This window comes from Paramisgurnus dabryanus, chromosome 1 (genome assembly GCF_030506205.2).
Source record: "Paramisgurnus dabryanus chromosome 1, PD_genome_1.1, whole genome shotgun sequence".
Lineage (NCBI taxonomy): Eukaryota > Metazoa > Chordata > Actinopteri > Cypriniformes > Cobitidae > Paramisgurnus > Paramisgurnus dabryanus.
The window spans coordinates 63,493,507-63,510,904 of record NC_133337.1 but is presented as its reverse complement, the minus strand read 5'-3'; the positions used below and the strand labels follow the sequence as shown (position 1 = coordinate 63,510,904).

The following is a 17,398-nucleotide window of genomic DNA, read 5'->3' as shown; positions in this document are numbered from 1 at the left end:
GGTGATGACTAGCTGCACGTAGCCACTCTTAAAGAGAACAGACCCGCCTATACCAAACCCAGAAGGTATTTTTAAAATCTTGGTTTTCACGTTATCGCCAGTGTCAGCTTTCATCGTGTTCCACGCGTGTTCACCGCATGAATTTATCAAATATTGATTTATGACAGCTCCAACACAAGTACGAAATAAACATTTGTTTTCTTTTACCAACTCGAACTGTTTCCCTTCAGTCACATTTTTTTTCAGACTGCTTTTGTTTTCAGTAGGGGTTAATCGTTAATCCTGGGTTTATTTATTGATCAGTTAAAATGGTTGTATTATAAGCCAACAAAATGACCTACATCTGAACTCTTTAACCAGGTAAGAAAAGCTTTAAATACCCACATTTTGAAAGCGGTATATCTAATAAATTATTTTCACTATTACATTCAATCTAGACGACATAAAACGTAGTATATAGTCACAATATTTATTTATATTCGCGGTATATCGAGACTTTCACTTTGTGGTAGCGTGGCCGAGTGGTCTAAGGCGCTGGATTTAGGCTCCAGTCATTTCGATGGCGTGGGTTCGAATCCCACCGCTGCCAAATGTTTTCCTGTTTTCTATTACTTCCTTTTAAAGGCAGGGTGCATGATCGCTGAAAGCCAACTTGAAATCACCTAACCAAACACACCCCTACCCCAATAGAATCTGGATACAGATATGCAACCCAGGATGTCTGTTAGTAGACACGCCTCTTGCTGCTGATTAGCTACAAGTGTATTTTGGTAGATGGCCCGACTCCCTTTTCTTGAGTGTTTTTAAAAAATCACACACCCCACCTTTAATCTAGGACATTTCAAGGAAATGAAAGAGAATAATAAAAAGAGGTGAATACTCTTACTTTAGTAGATAACTCTATCATAATTATACATACTAATTGTTTGTTTTTACTTTTTTTTACATTTTATAATATTTGTGAAGTAATTAAAAGAAAACAACAAGCAACACAAGCAATGCACTTAAACAAAGCCAAAACCACAGAGCAATCTATACATGGACACAATTAATATTTGTTCACAAAACTAAATGGAAAAATGTAAACATTGGTGTGCCTTAAATATTTGTCAATCACGCAGTACTTCCTGTATCACAGACAAAAATATGTATGAAAGATGTATGTACGCAGACAGTGGTGTTTAAAAAGTCAAAAACCCCATTCAAATTTTATTTAAACCTGGAAATATATACAGCTTTAGGATTTTTTGAAAACAAACAAAAGTCACAATGACAAAAAGAAGAATGAATATTAAAGATTCAGCACTATTTCTATGTGGTTAGATGTGAGCATATTTGTTATCCTGAATATGTTTGTAAAAAGAATGTTAACGTTATATATTCAGAAAAGACACATTTTCATTAGTGGGCTCAGTCTCTTTGACCACACACATCAACCCATTTAAAGAGATTTTAAGCAAAATGCAATGATTTAAACAAAAAGACGGATGTCAAAATGTGCTAAGGCAGATTTATGCACTTGTATCTATTTCATTCATATTTTAAAGTCAAGTTATTACTTAATAATGTTAATGAAGTTCAGAACTTTATGAGAATAACCCCAAAAGACACATGTAATTAAATGTGGTCATTTTGTGCTGAATGTTTAATAAAGTTTTTTTTAATCATTCTAATCAAAACTTAACTCAGCTGAGAATCCACTCTCTTACTATTTCAATATCTGCCCATGTTTGATGGCATAATAGACACACTCCTTATACAAAGTCTGCTCCAAAAATAAGGAAGGCAGTTATTGTCTTCTAAAAAATAATTCCCCAATGCATTTTGAGAAGGTATGTGAAAGAATCCGTCCCTTTCGGACACTTATAAGAGTCCATTTTAGTTGGGTTGTTGCGTTCGGGTAGGATACATGTAAGGCAGCTGACTAGGCTTTAAACAGAGCCAATGACTCTCTTCTTCAGTATTGTCTTGTGGATATTTTGCCACCATACTGTTATTTAAAAAACTGAAAAATACACAAACCACTTGATTTGTCAGCCAGGCAGACAGACTTTACCAGCAAAAAGAAGTCCAACTATTGTGAAAAATATTGATAAAACAAACAGTACATAAGATGACCCAACAACAGTGTTATTGGGTAATTTGTAAGGCTGGCCTCCGACTTGATTGGCGTAAAATCCAATTGGAAATATGAGGGCGGCCATACAGAAGAGGACCACTACAAAATACAAAAACAAAAAAAAGTTGTTAAAACCAATAAACTGATCTAGAAACACAATCATCATTTGGTAAGTGCCCGTAATAACAAATTTCACTGACGTGACCTACTTCCCATGAAGGCGATCCAGCGAGCGTACTTTATCGCCTCTCGTCGCCAGTGTGATATCACAAGCAGGCCACATGTTATAGAGAGTGAGATGATGCCCATGATGATGAAGAACAGAGATGTGATCCATTCTGGGGGAAGGCTTGGTGAGATACATATTTTGCTTCGACCATGGATGGTCTGGCATTGTTTGACAAGACCCACAGTCAGAGATCCTAGATGTAAAGCACAAAAAATGGCTTAACTAAGCACAAATGTTTAAGTGCTGAAATTGGGACCCCAGTGTTTTATCAACCATTCTATGCAAGCATGTTTAAAAATAGGTAATTGAAATATGGCTCCCCTTGTGAGGTCAGAAGGGGATCTCATAATAATAATGCCCCTTAATAGAGAGAGAGAAATTGGTCGCACATTAAGTTTCAATTTCAACAAACCACCATTATGGTGATCCGTGTTTGCATTAGCTCATTTGCATTTAACAGGACATTTTTGCTCACACCTACAAAGTGGCAATTTTATCATGCTATAATAAATTATCTGAGTGGTAAAACTTCAGATACGCAGTCTGGGGACACCGAAGATTTATTTTACATCTTTAAAGGCACATTATATGTCCCCTTTAAATAGAAAAAATCGGATCAACTTATGGTGTAACACAATAATGCACCCAAAAGTAAAAATCATTCACCACATTTACATAATGCGATTATAATGGGGTTTTGGCAATGTTGTGATTTTACTTTACCTCATGTAAACGCAATACTTCTGTCAAAATAATGCGATTAAGCTTACAATTGCAGCAAGTATAATTGTATTTAAACAGGTGGCATGTGTCGTTTAGTATGAATTTAAATGTAGTCAGCTCCAGTCATTTAAAAATATCTTACTGCGATTAAGTCCTTACTCTGATTATTGGTGTAAACATAGTCATTGTTTGTCATTATTTACTTATTACCATCTTTTGTTCTAAATGGGGATACTGTTTTGTTTTCTATTCAGCACAAAAGGATAATCTTCACAACACCCATTATGTCAAAACACCACTGGTTCCTGCATATTTTACAACTGGAGTCATTGGTTTTACTTTTATGATGGCTAGATGTGTTTCAACATATTGGGTTATCCTCCCCAGGACCTACAGAGATGGGATATTGTTTTGAAAATCTTTATTTGTGTTCAGCCGAATAGTCATTCTTTAAAATATGGTGTTTTGACGTTCACATCTCGAGTGTATTTGAATGCATGCCATGGTGGATGTTTCATGTTATGGAGTAAATCAGGTGTTCCCATTCAATGTGAATTGTACTTTTTGTTCTCTGCCTCATCTCTATGGCACAATAAATGTGTGTAAGGTAAACAGCTGTTTTCTGACACGTTTACCAGGGTTCCTCACAATACACTGAAACTACATTTAGAGAAATGATCAGTGGCGGCTCGTGACTGCTCATCCGAAGGGTGCAAATTCAAAATATGTGTTCGGAGTGTCATGTGTGTTGCTCGTGTTTTCAAAATATGTGTTTGTTGCGTCATGTGAACCATGTATATCACGCGTTTTGTCAAAATAACTGCCTGCTGCACATGCGTCGAAACCATTAGTGATTAAAGAGACGCTCACGTTTACAAAATACACGCAAGACACTCCCTTAACAGTAAACTCAGATTACGCATGATATTATGTGAGTATCTAGCAAATGTGAGTGTCTCTTTTATCATAAACCCTTTAGTAATGTCTGCAGAAGGCACTTATTTTGACAAGATACGTGATGCAGGATCACTCGATCACTAGCACATATTTTGAAAATAAGAACCACACACATGACGGGCAACATACATGTTGTGACAAACTTCGCATCGAGCGCCCTCTAAAAAGAAGTCACTGGACGCCACTGGAAATTATATCTCGAGAACCATGCTGGGTTGAATTTAATCCTGCATAAATCCAGGAGTTCTACCTCCCAGACAACCGCACACACGTTCATGTGTGTTTGACTGTTAGTGTTGCCAAAATGCATCCCAGGGCTAAAACTAGTGTAAAAATCCTTGCAATTAATACGTTGTTTGTTGCTGTGGAAAATGGGATGATTCATTGAAAGATCAGTTACATATTTTTATGATATTACTCTCATGATTACATAATGGAAGAATTTTCCAGGTAATTAACTGTTGGGCGGTTCTGAGGTGATTCCCTCAGGACTTCATTAGTACAGCAACAAACACATTCAGGAATCAACAACACAACACACATCACTTCAATGTGTTCTGGCCATCTCTTTCAGTACAACTACAGCAAATGTGATGTGTTTTCTGTATTTAATTTGGTCTCTCTACAGGTCAGTGCTGTAAATAGATAGGAAAATAATAATGACTTGTTACTGATGTGTTACAGTTGGAGTAGGACTGCTAACCGCCAGACTAGTCTAGCACACGGAAACCCGGTTAAGGCAATAACATTAGCATAATATAATGTTAAAGTCTGAATGAAGTTTAGGGGTCATAAAATAACAGTGGATTAAACATTGTTTAATAATACAGGGAGTTTGGAAAGTTTTTAGGCAAAAGCACACTGTATGTTTTGTATTAAAATAACAAAAAATGTAAACAACCCATACGGCAAAAAATACATTTCCGTAACAAAAAATATATGGTTTAAAGGGGACATATCACAAAGATCTGACTTTTTCCATGTTTAAGTGCTATAATTGGGTCCCAAGTGCTTCTATCAACCTAGAAAATCTGAAAAAGATTAACCAAGTAACTTAGTTTTGGTAAACCATTCTCTGCAAGAATATGAAAAAATAAGTCACATGTGGCTGCCCCTGTGATGTCAGAAGGGGATAACACCGCCCCTTAATCTGCACTACCCAACCACTGCACTGCCATTTAGTGCAAAGATCAGCTCATTTGCATTTTAAAGGACACAACCAAAAACGGCAAATTTTTGATCAAACCTATCAAAGTGGCAATTTTAACATGCTATAATAAATTATCTAGATGGTATTTTGAGCTGAAACTTCACATACGTACTCTGGAGACACCAAAGATTTATTTGACATCTTATATAAGTCTTGTGAAATGTCCCCTTTAAATATATAGCTTACTTAATACATCTGTAGAAAGTAAAGCTTCATTAAATATGTTTTTGAATTTGAAAATATATTTTGTTTCAACCTTCAAATATCAACATAAATTTCAAAATGTATTTAAAGGGTTACAACCCATATGGCAAGAAATGTATTTTGGCCACAACTTAATGCATTAAGGCATGTAGACATGGTCAAGACGATCTGCTGCAGTTCAAACCGAGCGTCAGAATGGGGAACAAAGGTGATTTAAGTGACTTTGAAAGTGGCATGGTTGTTGGTGCCAGACGGGCTGGTCTGAGTATTTCAGAAACTGCTGATCTACTGGGATTTTCACACACAACCATCTGAAGGGTTTACAGAGAATGGTCCGAAAACGAGAAAATATCCTGTGAGTGGCAGTTCTGTGGGCACAAATGCCTTGTTGATGCCAGAGGTCAGAGGAGAATGGCCAACCTGGTTCGAGCTGATAGAAAGGCAAAAGTAACTCAAATAACCACTCTTTACAACCGAGATATACAGAAGAGCATCTCTGAACGCACAACAGGTCGAACCTTAAGGCGGATGGGCTACAGCAGCAAAAGACCACAGCGGGTGCCAATCTTGACAGCTAAGAACAGGAAACTGAGGCTACAATTCACACAGGATCACCAAAATTGGACAATAGAAGATTGGGAAAACGTTGCCTGGTCTGATGAGTCTTGATTTCTGCTGCGACATTCAGATGGTAGAGTCAGAATTTTGTGTCAACAACATGAAAGCATGGATCCATCCTGCCTTGTGTCAATGGTTCAGGTTGCTGCTGGTTGTTGTAATGGTGTGGGGGATATTTTTTGGCACACTGTGGGCCCATTAGTACCAATTGAGCATTGTGCATTGTTTCTGACCATGTTCATCCCTTTATGATCACAGTGTACCCATCCTCTGATGGATACTTCCAGCAGGATAACGTGCCATGTCATAAAGCGCAAATCATCTCAGACTGGTTTCTTGAACATGACAATGAGTTCACTGTACTCATATGGTCTCCACAGTCACCAGATCTCAACCCAATGGAGCATCTTTGAGATGTGGTGGATGCCCTGGATGTGCAGCCGACAAATCTGCAGCAACTGCGTGATGTTATCTTGTCAATATGGACCAAAATCTCTGAGGAATGATTCCAGTACCTTGTTGAATCTGAATTTAGGCAGTTTTGAAGGCAAAAAGGGGTCCAACCCGGTACTAGTAAGCTGTATCTAATACAGGGCTCCAGACTGTCACCAAATGGTGGCATGTTGCCACAAAAATTTGAGAGTGTGCCACTGAATTTTACATCCAGTCGCACATGTGAAACCAGTAAATTTGAATTTTTTTTGGTGATGTGACACTGAATTTGAAACAGCACATTGTTCTTTCTGCATCTATCATTATAGACCGTTTCAGCAGTAACAACATAAACAAGCGACTGTCGCGGTCCGCACGTAACTTCCGGTAAACTCCGCTAATAATAAATAACAACAAAGTTCTTTAAACGTAGTTTATTTATATAACAAGCAAACAAAACAACACATAGATTACCTAGGAAACCAAAACATTTGTTATTTTCGACAAGGCATTTGTTCAAGAGATCAGTTTAGCAACTAGTCAGACCATTAAAAAAACAAAACTGGAAGTAAGGTTCGGATCCAGACGTGTATCGTGTGCGTCTGATGAAACCGTCTATAGCATTTATTAGTAATACAGTGGAAATTAGTAGAAATGTGAATATTTGGTTAGCAACTTAGCATGTTGATTTACATTGTGTGCCCCTACATTTTCTGGTTGCGCCCCTAAATTTTTCAGTTGGGGGCCACTGTGCGTCTTGTGAAAAAGTTAGTCTGGAGCCCTGTAATAAAGTGGCCGATGAGTCTATGCTAAACACAAGTTAATTTTATATGTATGTATATTTTTACAGGATGGGTTTGTAACAAACAAAAACTAAGTTTTTCTTCCAATGAGACATGAATATAATTCCTTGGTTTCAAACATATGAAGGTCATTTAAAATCCTTTTAAATTTAGGCTATTTATTTTTAAAATATAGGCATATTTTAAAATATACAATTAATAGCCAACAAATATATTGGTGAAAAATATATTTTTGTAAACCGCAAATTTATTTTTTGGCAATTTTTGTATATTTTGAAATATATATTTTGCCTTATGGGAAAGGCTGCAAACTAATTATGCTGAAGTGTCAAGTTAAGTTTTGATGGATGGATGACGTCACTTCTCTATATACACAATAGTTTATGTCTTCATTTTGGACAGTACATTTGCAAATTTGTAAAACGATTTGCTTGAAAAAAATATACTGTGTTATCAAATGCAACGACATTAAGACATTTTAAGTGTGCCCTGTAAATGCTTTTCATACCCACTGTATGTCTAACCATAACAGAGTTATGACAGAATAAGTGCTCAATGTTTCTGAAGAGTAAAGTTTCTTACCCTCGTGTCCTCCTGTATTGATCCAGTCTGGATTTGCAACACTTGCAATTGCAAAAATATCAGCTGCAAGGAAGAGACATCCTGAGATAATGGTGAGTTTATCCATTTTCACCCTATTAAACTAAACAATGTAAGGGTTTATCCATTTCTAAACTACATAAGGTAAGTTTGTTAGATTGTATGATGGAAACAAGTTTTACTCCATCTTTTTATAGGGAGACTCATGGAGGTGCTCTTTAGTCGATCCCACCCGCATCCACAAGATAACGTCTAACTGTCATTTCGGAGATTATAATGCACGAACATTTAGCAATGAAGAGCATCAGTACATAATCCAGTTTTAACAACCTACAACATGTTGAAAGGTGAGTCCATACTGATATTCCGATGGTATGGGAGTGTTTGTGTTATATCCGGATCTTCTGACGGGAATGACAGAAATAGTAAATATATAAACAATATCCAAGCGCTCCTGGACTGATATCACATCAGTGTCGGATTTTCTTGTGGTCCATTGAAATCCAGAGCTGTTATTCTGTTATTAAACAGCATTCACTTTTTCGGCGTTTTACTGAAAAATCAATCCGCGTCAATCTTTCTAAACATGTATACACCGCACGCTCGATGTTTTCTTTTGTAAGGAATGAACGGAGAGGGAGGGGCCGTGGACTTAATGACGCAACTTACTACGTCATTAGCCAGCTATTTGACAGTTCTCGTTGGGAATTGGCTTTTTCCACTAAAAATAAAACTTTAAAGGGTACAGACTAGTTTACCTTGCTCTTTTAAAGTAAAACTAGTTATATTCAATTATTAATATTCATTTTAAAGTCACCATATTTTTTTCGCTTTATATGCAAGGCTTAAGATTAAAAATATCTGTGAACTAGTGTGCTCAAATCAGAATGACTTGGAAATACAAGCATTTAAAACTTACAGTACCTCAACATCTCTTCTACATACTGACAAGCATTTTATGACGTCATTCTGCACTTTATTTTTTTTGGCATCTCCTTAGCTCATACTGATGTTTCAGTTATACTATTAACTATGCATACTGATTTTATCCTATTGTATATGGGAAAAAACATTTTCGTATGCAGAGACAATATCAACCTTTAAGTGTTCGTATGTGTGTATATAACAGACATTTTCACAAATCCAAGGTTTTTCAAGTCATTTCAATCTAACACCATAACCCCATGGTTGCATAACCCAACACTGAGCCATTTTTAACCCAGTGGTGTGTGTTCTGTTTAATATTTACCCATTATGGATTAAAAATAACCCAGCTATTTTTAGAGTGAAGTCATTGTATTTGTGACCTAAAGTAATGGTTACTTGAGTCCAAGTTGAGACTCTCATGCTTTTTAACAAAAACTTTTCACAAATGTTTGTTGATGTTGGTACACAGATTTTTATTCATTAATTTACATCTATACATTTCAAATGGGCAGCTGCTGAGGTCCTCTCTTGATGTAACACCACTTCAACATCAAGATTAACTGTTGATGACTTTATTATATTTATTTGAACAGCAACAAGACAACAAACATGTCCTCATTTTCTTTTAGAATGAGGAGTTAGATATTGTTTAAAAATAAAATATGTGAGAGTACACGTTTTCCCTCAGATTTCATCAACAAAAGGCATGTTGACCAGGTGTCCGCTGGCAGACATTGTCTTCTTGCCAGACATGAATTTTTTTGCCACCTGAAAAACAAGGACAATGTCATTACACACCATTTCAGTAATAAAGCTAGCATTACATACAAATTATGTCAAAAAGATTTTGATGTCCAGTCTGTAATATAATTGCAGGTGCAGGCTACCAAGGACAGCCTGAATACACAGCTCAGGTTAAAGGTGTAATGGGGAGGTAACCTCTTAGTTATTCTATGCTTGTTATTCTTATAAATGTGGTTTTAGTTAGTTACAAGATGAGAGACATGTTGTCCATCTTTTCTTACAGTCTGTGAACTACACAAATACTTTTCTAAAATAAACGATGAACAATTCAATAGATGGCACTGTTGATGCCTCTGCTACTCTCCGTTTCAGTGCATTTACTCAAATCTGTAATCTGGGCAGCAAAAAAACAACAACACCACAATACTTATCTGAGCATCACAAAAAAGACATACGACACAACAGCCACTTACATTGACAACATCAGCAGAAGACACGGCTTCAATTTTCTGGGTCACGACCTCAGGGGAATGGTAGGTGCCCTCTGCGAGCGCCTGTGTACCAATAGCCTCCATTAATCCCTCAGTACTCTCGATGGACATCAGGTAGTCCGCCTTCAGCTGATTCCTGATCAGTCAAAACAACAATACTTCAATGGTCACAGTAACACATTTCAGTTTCTGCAGTTTTATTTTCAGGTAACTGTGCTCGGCTGTCTGTTAGCAATGCTAGAGACTACGTCATGAACTCACTTGGCTCTACTAAGGTCAGCTGCTGCCAGATTCCCTTGAGCAACATCATTCACCTGACCAACCGCTGCTGTAATAACCTGAACACAATAACAACATTCAATAAAGTTAATCTTTTATATATTTTTACATGCTTCAAGCTATGATTATTTAACATCATATTCTGCATGTGCATTAAAGTTGTTGTCCTGAAGCCATTAATATAATCCAAGCATTACATTTCAAATCCCATCCGGTTTCTGTATAATTCATTAAGAAATTGATGGCTTACACACGATTTCCAAAAAATTAATTAATTAAAAACATAAGCATTTTTGTAAAACCTCACACGTACATCTTTGGCAGCATTAGGCTGGCAGATGGTGTACAAGCCAAACAGCCCAGAGTCAGTGTAGCTGGCATTGAAGGCAGATGCCTGTAACAGAGCAACAAACACAGTTACAAAGATTCATAACATGATCTTCTTTAAAACATACTTAAGCTTGAAATAAGGTAACTCTTACGTCGAAGGGTTGAGCGGTAACTTTCAAGATAGCCTGACTTAGTTTGCTGGTGGTGTTGGCGCCTCTTTTAATCCGTGGTCCTGATCCGAGCACATGCTGCAGTACGCCGAATGCAGTGGCTTCGGCCGATGTAGCGGTCGCACCCTCACTGACCACGAGAGCGTGTGCAAGACTGCCTCCGCTCTGATTTCTCAGCTCACCTGTGAAACAAACCCCACAGATAAAAATTACAGAGCTCTTCAGTGAAAAAAATGCTAATTTTGGATCAGGCCTCTTTTGACATTAGAAATGCATTTAATCACTTATGAGGATCTGTGTTAAGGGCGATTTATAGTCGTGCGTAGGTCCTACGGCGTAGGTTCCACGTCGGTTTTCATTAATACTTGTGCGTCGCCGTCCGCGTCGACGTGCAAACACACGCGAAACCGCTGGTTGGCAGTAATCACGCGTGTAACCACAGTAGCAGCAGAAGTCGTCACAGAAGAAGAAGCTAAGCAAGTAAACCCACAAACGAAGAAGAAATAGCAACTTGTTGTGTATAATTTGAGAAGACCAGCAATGATGGAAGTAAATAAACAGCGACTTATGTTTCAGTTTGAGTTAAATCACTCCTCAACTTGGCTCACCTTTGTTTTCACCGTCTCAAACGGAAATACCTATGACGCAGTTTTTTTACCTGACGGGAGGGGTTCTGGTGGACCAATCACAGCGCTTACGGTCCGCGTAGAGCCGACGCGCTGTTAGAAATTTTGTGAGGTGCGCGTCAGGCTACGCAGAGCTACGCACAGGCTACAGATAGCCTACGCCGTAGGACCTACGCACGACTATAAATTAGGGGTGCGACGGTTGTCATGACCACCGCACCACCGCGGTGGTGCAATGCCACCGCAGTGGTGAAGTGCCACCGGCGGTTGTGTGACGTCACATATCAGGTGAATTATTAAACAAAATAATAAGTAAAAATTGCTGTTTTTTTTACACGTGAAATAATAATAACAAAAGTTGTACAGTAATTTAAAGCCTAAGATACAAATTTATAACATTGTTTTATGTTAATACACAAATCTCCGCTACATTACCATGTATGGCGTTTCCACTAAACTGGTGGATTTTAGCATAACTCAGCACGTTGGAGTTTAGCCATGTCACTGTGTTGTGCGTCTGCTTTAGTTTCTTTTGGTCTCCAGTGACAGTGAAACATACACATCACGTTTGTCTTTTGTTGTGAAATAAAAATTTTACCAGGTTAAAGTCGCGCGCATCAGGAAGCGCATTTAGTGAAACTTTATTTTCTTTCACCATTTAAACCACCCTAACCCCCCATGGACCCCACCACCGCAACACCGGCGGTTGTTGTTGATGGTTCCACCGCGGTGGTAAAAATTTGCCACCGTCACAGCCCTACTATAAATCGCCCTTTAGGATGCTGCCTATGTAGACAGCTCACTAGGCTCCTTGCATTACAATCAGTGAGGCTTTAAACAAGCATGTGAGGTACAGAATGCATGGTTTGGTCTATTTTTAACTGCACTTATAGATGTTATGTAATACCTCCCCGGTAGACAGCTTTAGAGCCAACAGTGCCCATTCCACTGCGGATGTTCAGGAACTGCTCTCCAACCTGCTTCAGTACAGCATGATCCACTCCTTCACAGTAAAACATACACTATATAAATACATTTAAGATGTATATGTATACAGACATTTACTGATCACATTTGAGACAAGGGAGATTAAAACTTTTGTATGGTTAATGACATCATTAATTAGGTAAATATAAATATATCATTAGTAGCCTATAATGAGAATTTTAGGCTGCAACTCTGCATATGAAGATGACAAGATGATTTAATGACTTACCAAGACCAACAAGGGCCATTCTTGCACTGGTAAAGTTGTTTTGAACAAAGGTGTGCATCTGTTGAAACGGATGAAACAACATAAACGTAAATCACTAAAAACACACATTCAGTAATAATTGAGCACAGTCTGCTCGGTACAGTTTTTTTAAAGGAAAACACTGCAGTTTTTCAATATTTTACTACGTTCTTGCCTCAAATTAGATGAATTAATATATACCTATCTTTATTCAATGTGTGCACTTAATCTTTGTACAGTGCTGGATGAATTTAGAAGCCATCAAACACTTCCACGTTTTCCTATTTAAACACGAGTAAGTATGGTGGAACAAAATAAAACCTTAGGCACAGTAATACTGATGGAAGTTTGAGAGGGGGAAAAGTCAGGAGTGATGATGTTACTGCACGCCAAGGTCACAGTGCTGCAAACTAAGTGCTCTTCCGCCATACAATATAGTTCTCATTTTTTATCTGCTTAAAAATCGCTATGTTTTATTTTGTGCCATCATACTTACTTGTGTAACTACTCATGTAACAGTCTTTAAATAGGGAAAACATGAAAATGTTTGGTGGCTTCTAAATTCATCCCTGTTTGGAGCTTAAGGAATGAATGGGGCTAGGCTAAATGCTAACACATTCACAACGCGCTGTACAAAGATTAAGTGCAAGCAATGAAAAAATGATAGGTATGTACAAAGAGAATATACAAAGAGCTCAGGTGCAAAAGCCGTAAAAAGGCACCTATGTAAAATAAAAAATGGAGCCAAGATTAAATATTTTATGAACACAGGTAAAGTGATGCCTTACCTGTTCTGCACTGATTTGTCCAACCATGTGGTCTGGACAGTATAAAGAATTGGACAGGGCGTTCTTATAAGCTGCTGCATGCAAATTCTCAATCACACCTAATGAGGCACAAACACAGAGATTCAGGGCCATTCAACCTCCTTGTATCACAAACCAACGTAAGAGAAAACATGGGTTAATCTCCATCAATAAGATGGCGCATACCAATCTGTGGATTCTGCTTGGCAAGTTCCTTATCCACCTTCAGTCTTGCAGCGAGATCAGACACTTCCCATGGACGAAACTCTGGTGCAGTGGTCACGTTGATCAGATACTCCATAACAGTGTCACTGCGAGAGGACACAGTGAAAACATCACACACAAAGTCATACACATTATCAGACGAACTAATCACATCTACTACTTACATGTGATCTCTCAAGCAGTCCACTGTGTAGACCATAGTTTCTCTCGAGCTTGCCACACTGTACACAAACATGTCTCAGATTAAAATCACATAAGAGCAGCATATAAAATACAAATTTTTGTCATGAAAATGCACAATGTATATATAATTGTTCTATGCAATTTATGTTTATAAGCCATGTTTCAATTAAACTTCCTGAAGATAAATAAGTCAAGATCTGCTGTATCGTAGCATGTCACACATATATTACTATACAAAACAAACATTCAGAAGAGGCCACAAGACACATACTGACCTCAGGCTTCCTCCTACAGCCTCAACACCACGGCAGATCTTGAAGGCAGATGCACCCTTGGTAGTCTAGAATCAGAAGTACGCAGATACAAATGTTTAAAAAGTCACTGCACGCTGTCAGGACTTTACAACATGTGACAACATCCTCGTACATACCAGACTAGCGGCCAGACGTAGCAAGTGTGTGACACCGAGGTTATCCATCGTCTCATAACGGCTACCCGCACGAACGAGCACACCGATCCGAGATGCAGGAGAGTAGTTTTCCAGGGATGCAATCACTAAACCACTAGGCAGCTTTGTCACCTGAAAACAAGTAACAAGCAGCCCAGTAAAGTGCTGGTCACAAAAAAAGCATGTCAGTGGAAAGAGATCATCACAATTTCCTGACCTGCACATCCTGTGGGGGAAACTTCAGTGGTTCGGCTGCCTCCACCTTACGGGCCGCCTGGGCTGCATACAGCCTCTTCTGAAAATGCAATGCAACAACTTATAAGATATGAAAAGATCAAATAAGATTTACATATGATAAAGATGAGAGCTGCTTTTATGGAGAAATGAATATAAAAAGACAAAGCTTTAATTTATAACCTTAACAAATCCATGATATTTTCACATATTTCATTCTGTCCTTCAAACTAAATGTCATTTAATTTTGAAATAAAGTTTTTTTGACAAAAGCTCACCAAGATTTTAACCACAAAATCATTCTCTGTGATCTCAAGGGTATTTTACATAAATGTCATGGGGTTTCTCTTCTATTTCTCCTACACTAGAGTAAAATGTGTGACAACTAGCCCCAATCTCTCCTACATCCCTCTTTATCTGCATACTATATGATCTGCTTGTTTATTATGTTAAACAATCTTACTAAAGTTTCTGCTGAATAGACCTGCTGTTTTGAGTGTTTTCAGGTCTGAAATCATTTTATGTGCTTACACGGATCACCGTCACGATAACTTTGTCAAGCAAATAAATTCCAGAAACGACAACTATGTAAAATTTTATTAACCACAAGATGGTGCAAAACACACATATTATACGGACAAATGAACATTGGGTAGTGCAACAAATCCTTGCAAAAAAATCCTTATACTTCAAGATTTGTGGACAAAGTCGAAGGCAATGACATTTAGGAGCTGAAGTGACATTTATATCTAAACATATACATTCATTCACACACTCTCTCTCTCTTCCCCTCTCTCTGAGAATCAAGGCCAGTCTTTGTCCTCTCACGTAACCACCGTTCCGCGCTATTAAACCGTATGTATCTACACACAAACGTGCAATGCGTCTGAACATTTAAAGTAATAAATAAAGTACTCACAGATAATTGACTTATGCCCCGGATCCCCCTCATATTCTCGCTTTCCTTCACTCACACCACAGCAATATGGCTGACCTATGGATGTCCTACCCACAAACCCCTGCGCGCTGCTTCTGGTCGCGCAAGCGCAATGCAGCGGAAATCCATACTGCCACCTGGCGACTCGGAGTGTAGACTAGTAAAACATTTAAATCGTTCGTATTTAGCCTTATTGCATGCTAAATTTGCTTAAGAAAACTTAATAAACACACAGCGTTTACGTTATTTTCTAACTGAATCGAAATTAAAGTATATGCCGTGATTTTAAAGTCTATTTACATTAGGATGCCAGGGTGGTTTGTATGAGATATGCGCATGCGCAGTGGGAGCGAACACAAACACGTGTTTCGAACTACGACAGTAGAGAAGAACCAACGTTTGCAGATCGTCAGAAGAGACTTCTGTTGAAATTAGATTTCTATTTAGTTAAAGTTAGCAAATTTTCTGTTTAGATAAAAATTCTATCCTCTGTGAAGCTTTTGCCGAGAGGACATACATTTTGAGTTAGTTGATTTTGAGTATTTTTTGCCAAAACGAACACGATGGTAAGTAACATATAGAATGTGGTAGTTATTACTAACTTACTTTCTGATGTTGATCGTATAACGTAAAGTTATTTAAAGTAGACATACAGTTATTTGTTTGATTTGTAAAATGTAATGCACACTGGGTTTTTATGTGTATTAACGGTGTTATTAGCAGTTAGTTAGCAGTGGTGCTAAATGCTATATCACGCGGTATTTGGCAGTCGGTGTTGTTGGATAACTTAAACAACTTTGGTGTCTTTACTACTAACACTTTACTGTTTTGTCTGTTCTGTGCAAATAGACTGAAGCTGATGTAAATCCAAAGGCCTATCCTCTGGCCGACGCAACGCTCACCAAAACCATTCTGGACCTCGTGCAGCAGGCGTCTAACTACAAGCAGTTAAGAAAAGGAGCCAATGAAGGTAATATACATGAACATGTTTGTCAGTTTAAGGGGATTTTAGGCAGTAGTCAGGTCCATGAAGGCATATTTATGGTGACCCTTACGAAAATTAACTATGGTTAGTTAACTGTATAATATAGTTAAACCATGGTTTTGCCAATGGTGATAAATATGCCAAATAAAAACATGTTTACTACAAAAAGTTGTGGTTAATGGGAAGTTATGAATTATAAAAAGATGTATGTATAGTACTTCACTCCAATACATTGACCAGCATTCAAAACGGCACTTCGGCTTCTCATCAGCTTAAGATAACCAATGCTATTTTAAACACTTCTTGGGGAAATCAGCTGGCATTTAACATAACTAACTCTGATTTTATTTTACCTTCTACAGCCACTAAAACTCTTAACCGTGGGATTTCTGAGTTCATTGTCATGGCTGCTGATGCTGAACCTCTGGAAATTATTCTGCACCTGCCGCTGCTGTGTGAGGACAAGAACGTGCCGTATGTGTTCGTTCGCTCTAAACAAGCTCTGGGACGAGCGTGTGGAGTGTCAAGACCCGTCATAGCTACGTCAGTCACCATCAAAGAGGGATCACAGCTGAAACCTCAGATTCAGTCTGTCCAGATGGCAATTGAAAGACTCTTAGTTTGAGCTCATACTTTTGTTTTACATAATTTGTTTTGACCAGTTTATTAATTTCATTGTGTAGTCTTGATGACTTTTTTGTAAAAAATCAATGTTGAGTATGATTCTCAGAAATTGATAGCCGAAATAAAGTTCGGGGTAAAATTCAATGGCATGTTGTTTTCTTTATTGTAAATACTTCTCATATAACTTTTTAACTAGTATGTTTATGTGCAAATCTTCCTAGAACTGTGTTTAAAGGTGCTGTGTGTAGATTTTAGCGATT

General features: G+C 37.9%; 3 protein-coding genes and 1 non-coding gene across 5 annotated transcripts; 2 read left to right on the top strand and 2 right to left on the bottom strand.

Moving 5' to 3' along the window:
* Positions 1-507: 507 nt before the first annotated feature.
* On the top strand, positions 508-589 carry trnal-uag (transfer RNA leucine (anticodon UAG)). The gene has a single exon. It is a non-coding gene; the product is annotated as a tRNA-Leu (tRNA).
* Positions 590-1,180: 591 nt separating this feature from the next.
* On the bottom strand, positions 1,181-8,524 carry mosmob (modulator of smoothened b). Of its 2 annotated transcripts, none has more exons than XM_065253361.1 (3): positions 7,878-8,524; positions 2,320-2,541; positions 1,181-2,218 (listed from the first exon to the last, which is right to left on the bottom strand). In XM_065253361.1, the coding sequence occupies exons 1-3, from the start codon at positions 7,981-7,983 to the stop codon at positions 2,034-2,036; spliced, it is 513 nt and encodes a 170-aa protein (XP_065109433.1). In that variant the 5' UTR covers positions 7,984-8,524; the 3' UTR covers positions 1,181-2,033. The 2 variants fall into 2 exon arrangements, with proteins under 2 accessions (XP_065109433.1, XP_065109434.1); XM_065253362.1 differs by having other exon boundaries at positions 2,329-2,541.
* A 746-nt stretch (positions 8,525-9,270) lies between these two features.
* Positions 9,271-15,664, bottom strand: uqcrc2b (ubiquinol-cytochrome c reductase core protein 2b). The gene is made up of 14 exons (XM_065253640.2): positions 15,512-15,664; positions 14,576-14,653; positions 14,341-14,490; positions 14,186-14,250; positions 13,892-13,948; positions 13,689-13,813; positions 13,485-13,582; positions 12,679-12,736; positions 12,370-12,465; positions 10,819-11,018; positions 10,650-10,730; positions 10,319-10,395; positions 10,040-10,193; positions 9,271-9,590 (listed from the first exon to the last, which is right to left on the bottom strand). Exons 1-14 carry the CDS (start codon positions 15,542-15,544, stop codon positions 9,507-9,509), a joined length of 1,356 nt encoding a protein of 451 aa, XP_065109712.1. The 5' UTR covers positions 15,545-15,664; the 3' UTR covers positions 9,271-9,506.
* A 209-nt stretch (positions 15,665-15,873) lies between these two features.
* Positions 15,874-17,282, top strand: snu13b (SNU13 homolog, small nuclear ribonucleoprotein b (U4/U6.U5)). The gene is made up of 3 exons (XM_065257772.2): positions 15,874-16,095; positions 16,379-16,499; positions 16,877-17,282. The coding sequence occupies exons 1-3, from the start codon at positions 16,093-16,095 to the stop codon at positions 17,137-17,139; spliced, it is 387 nt and encodes a 128-aa protein (XP_065113844.1). The 5' UTR covers positions 15,874-16,092; the 3' UTR covers positions 17,140-17,282.
* Positions 17,283-17,398: the final 116 nt, after the last annotated feature.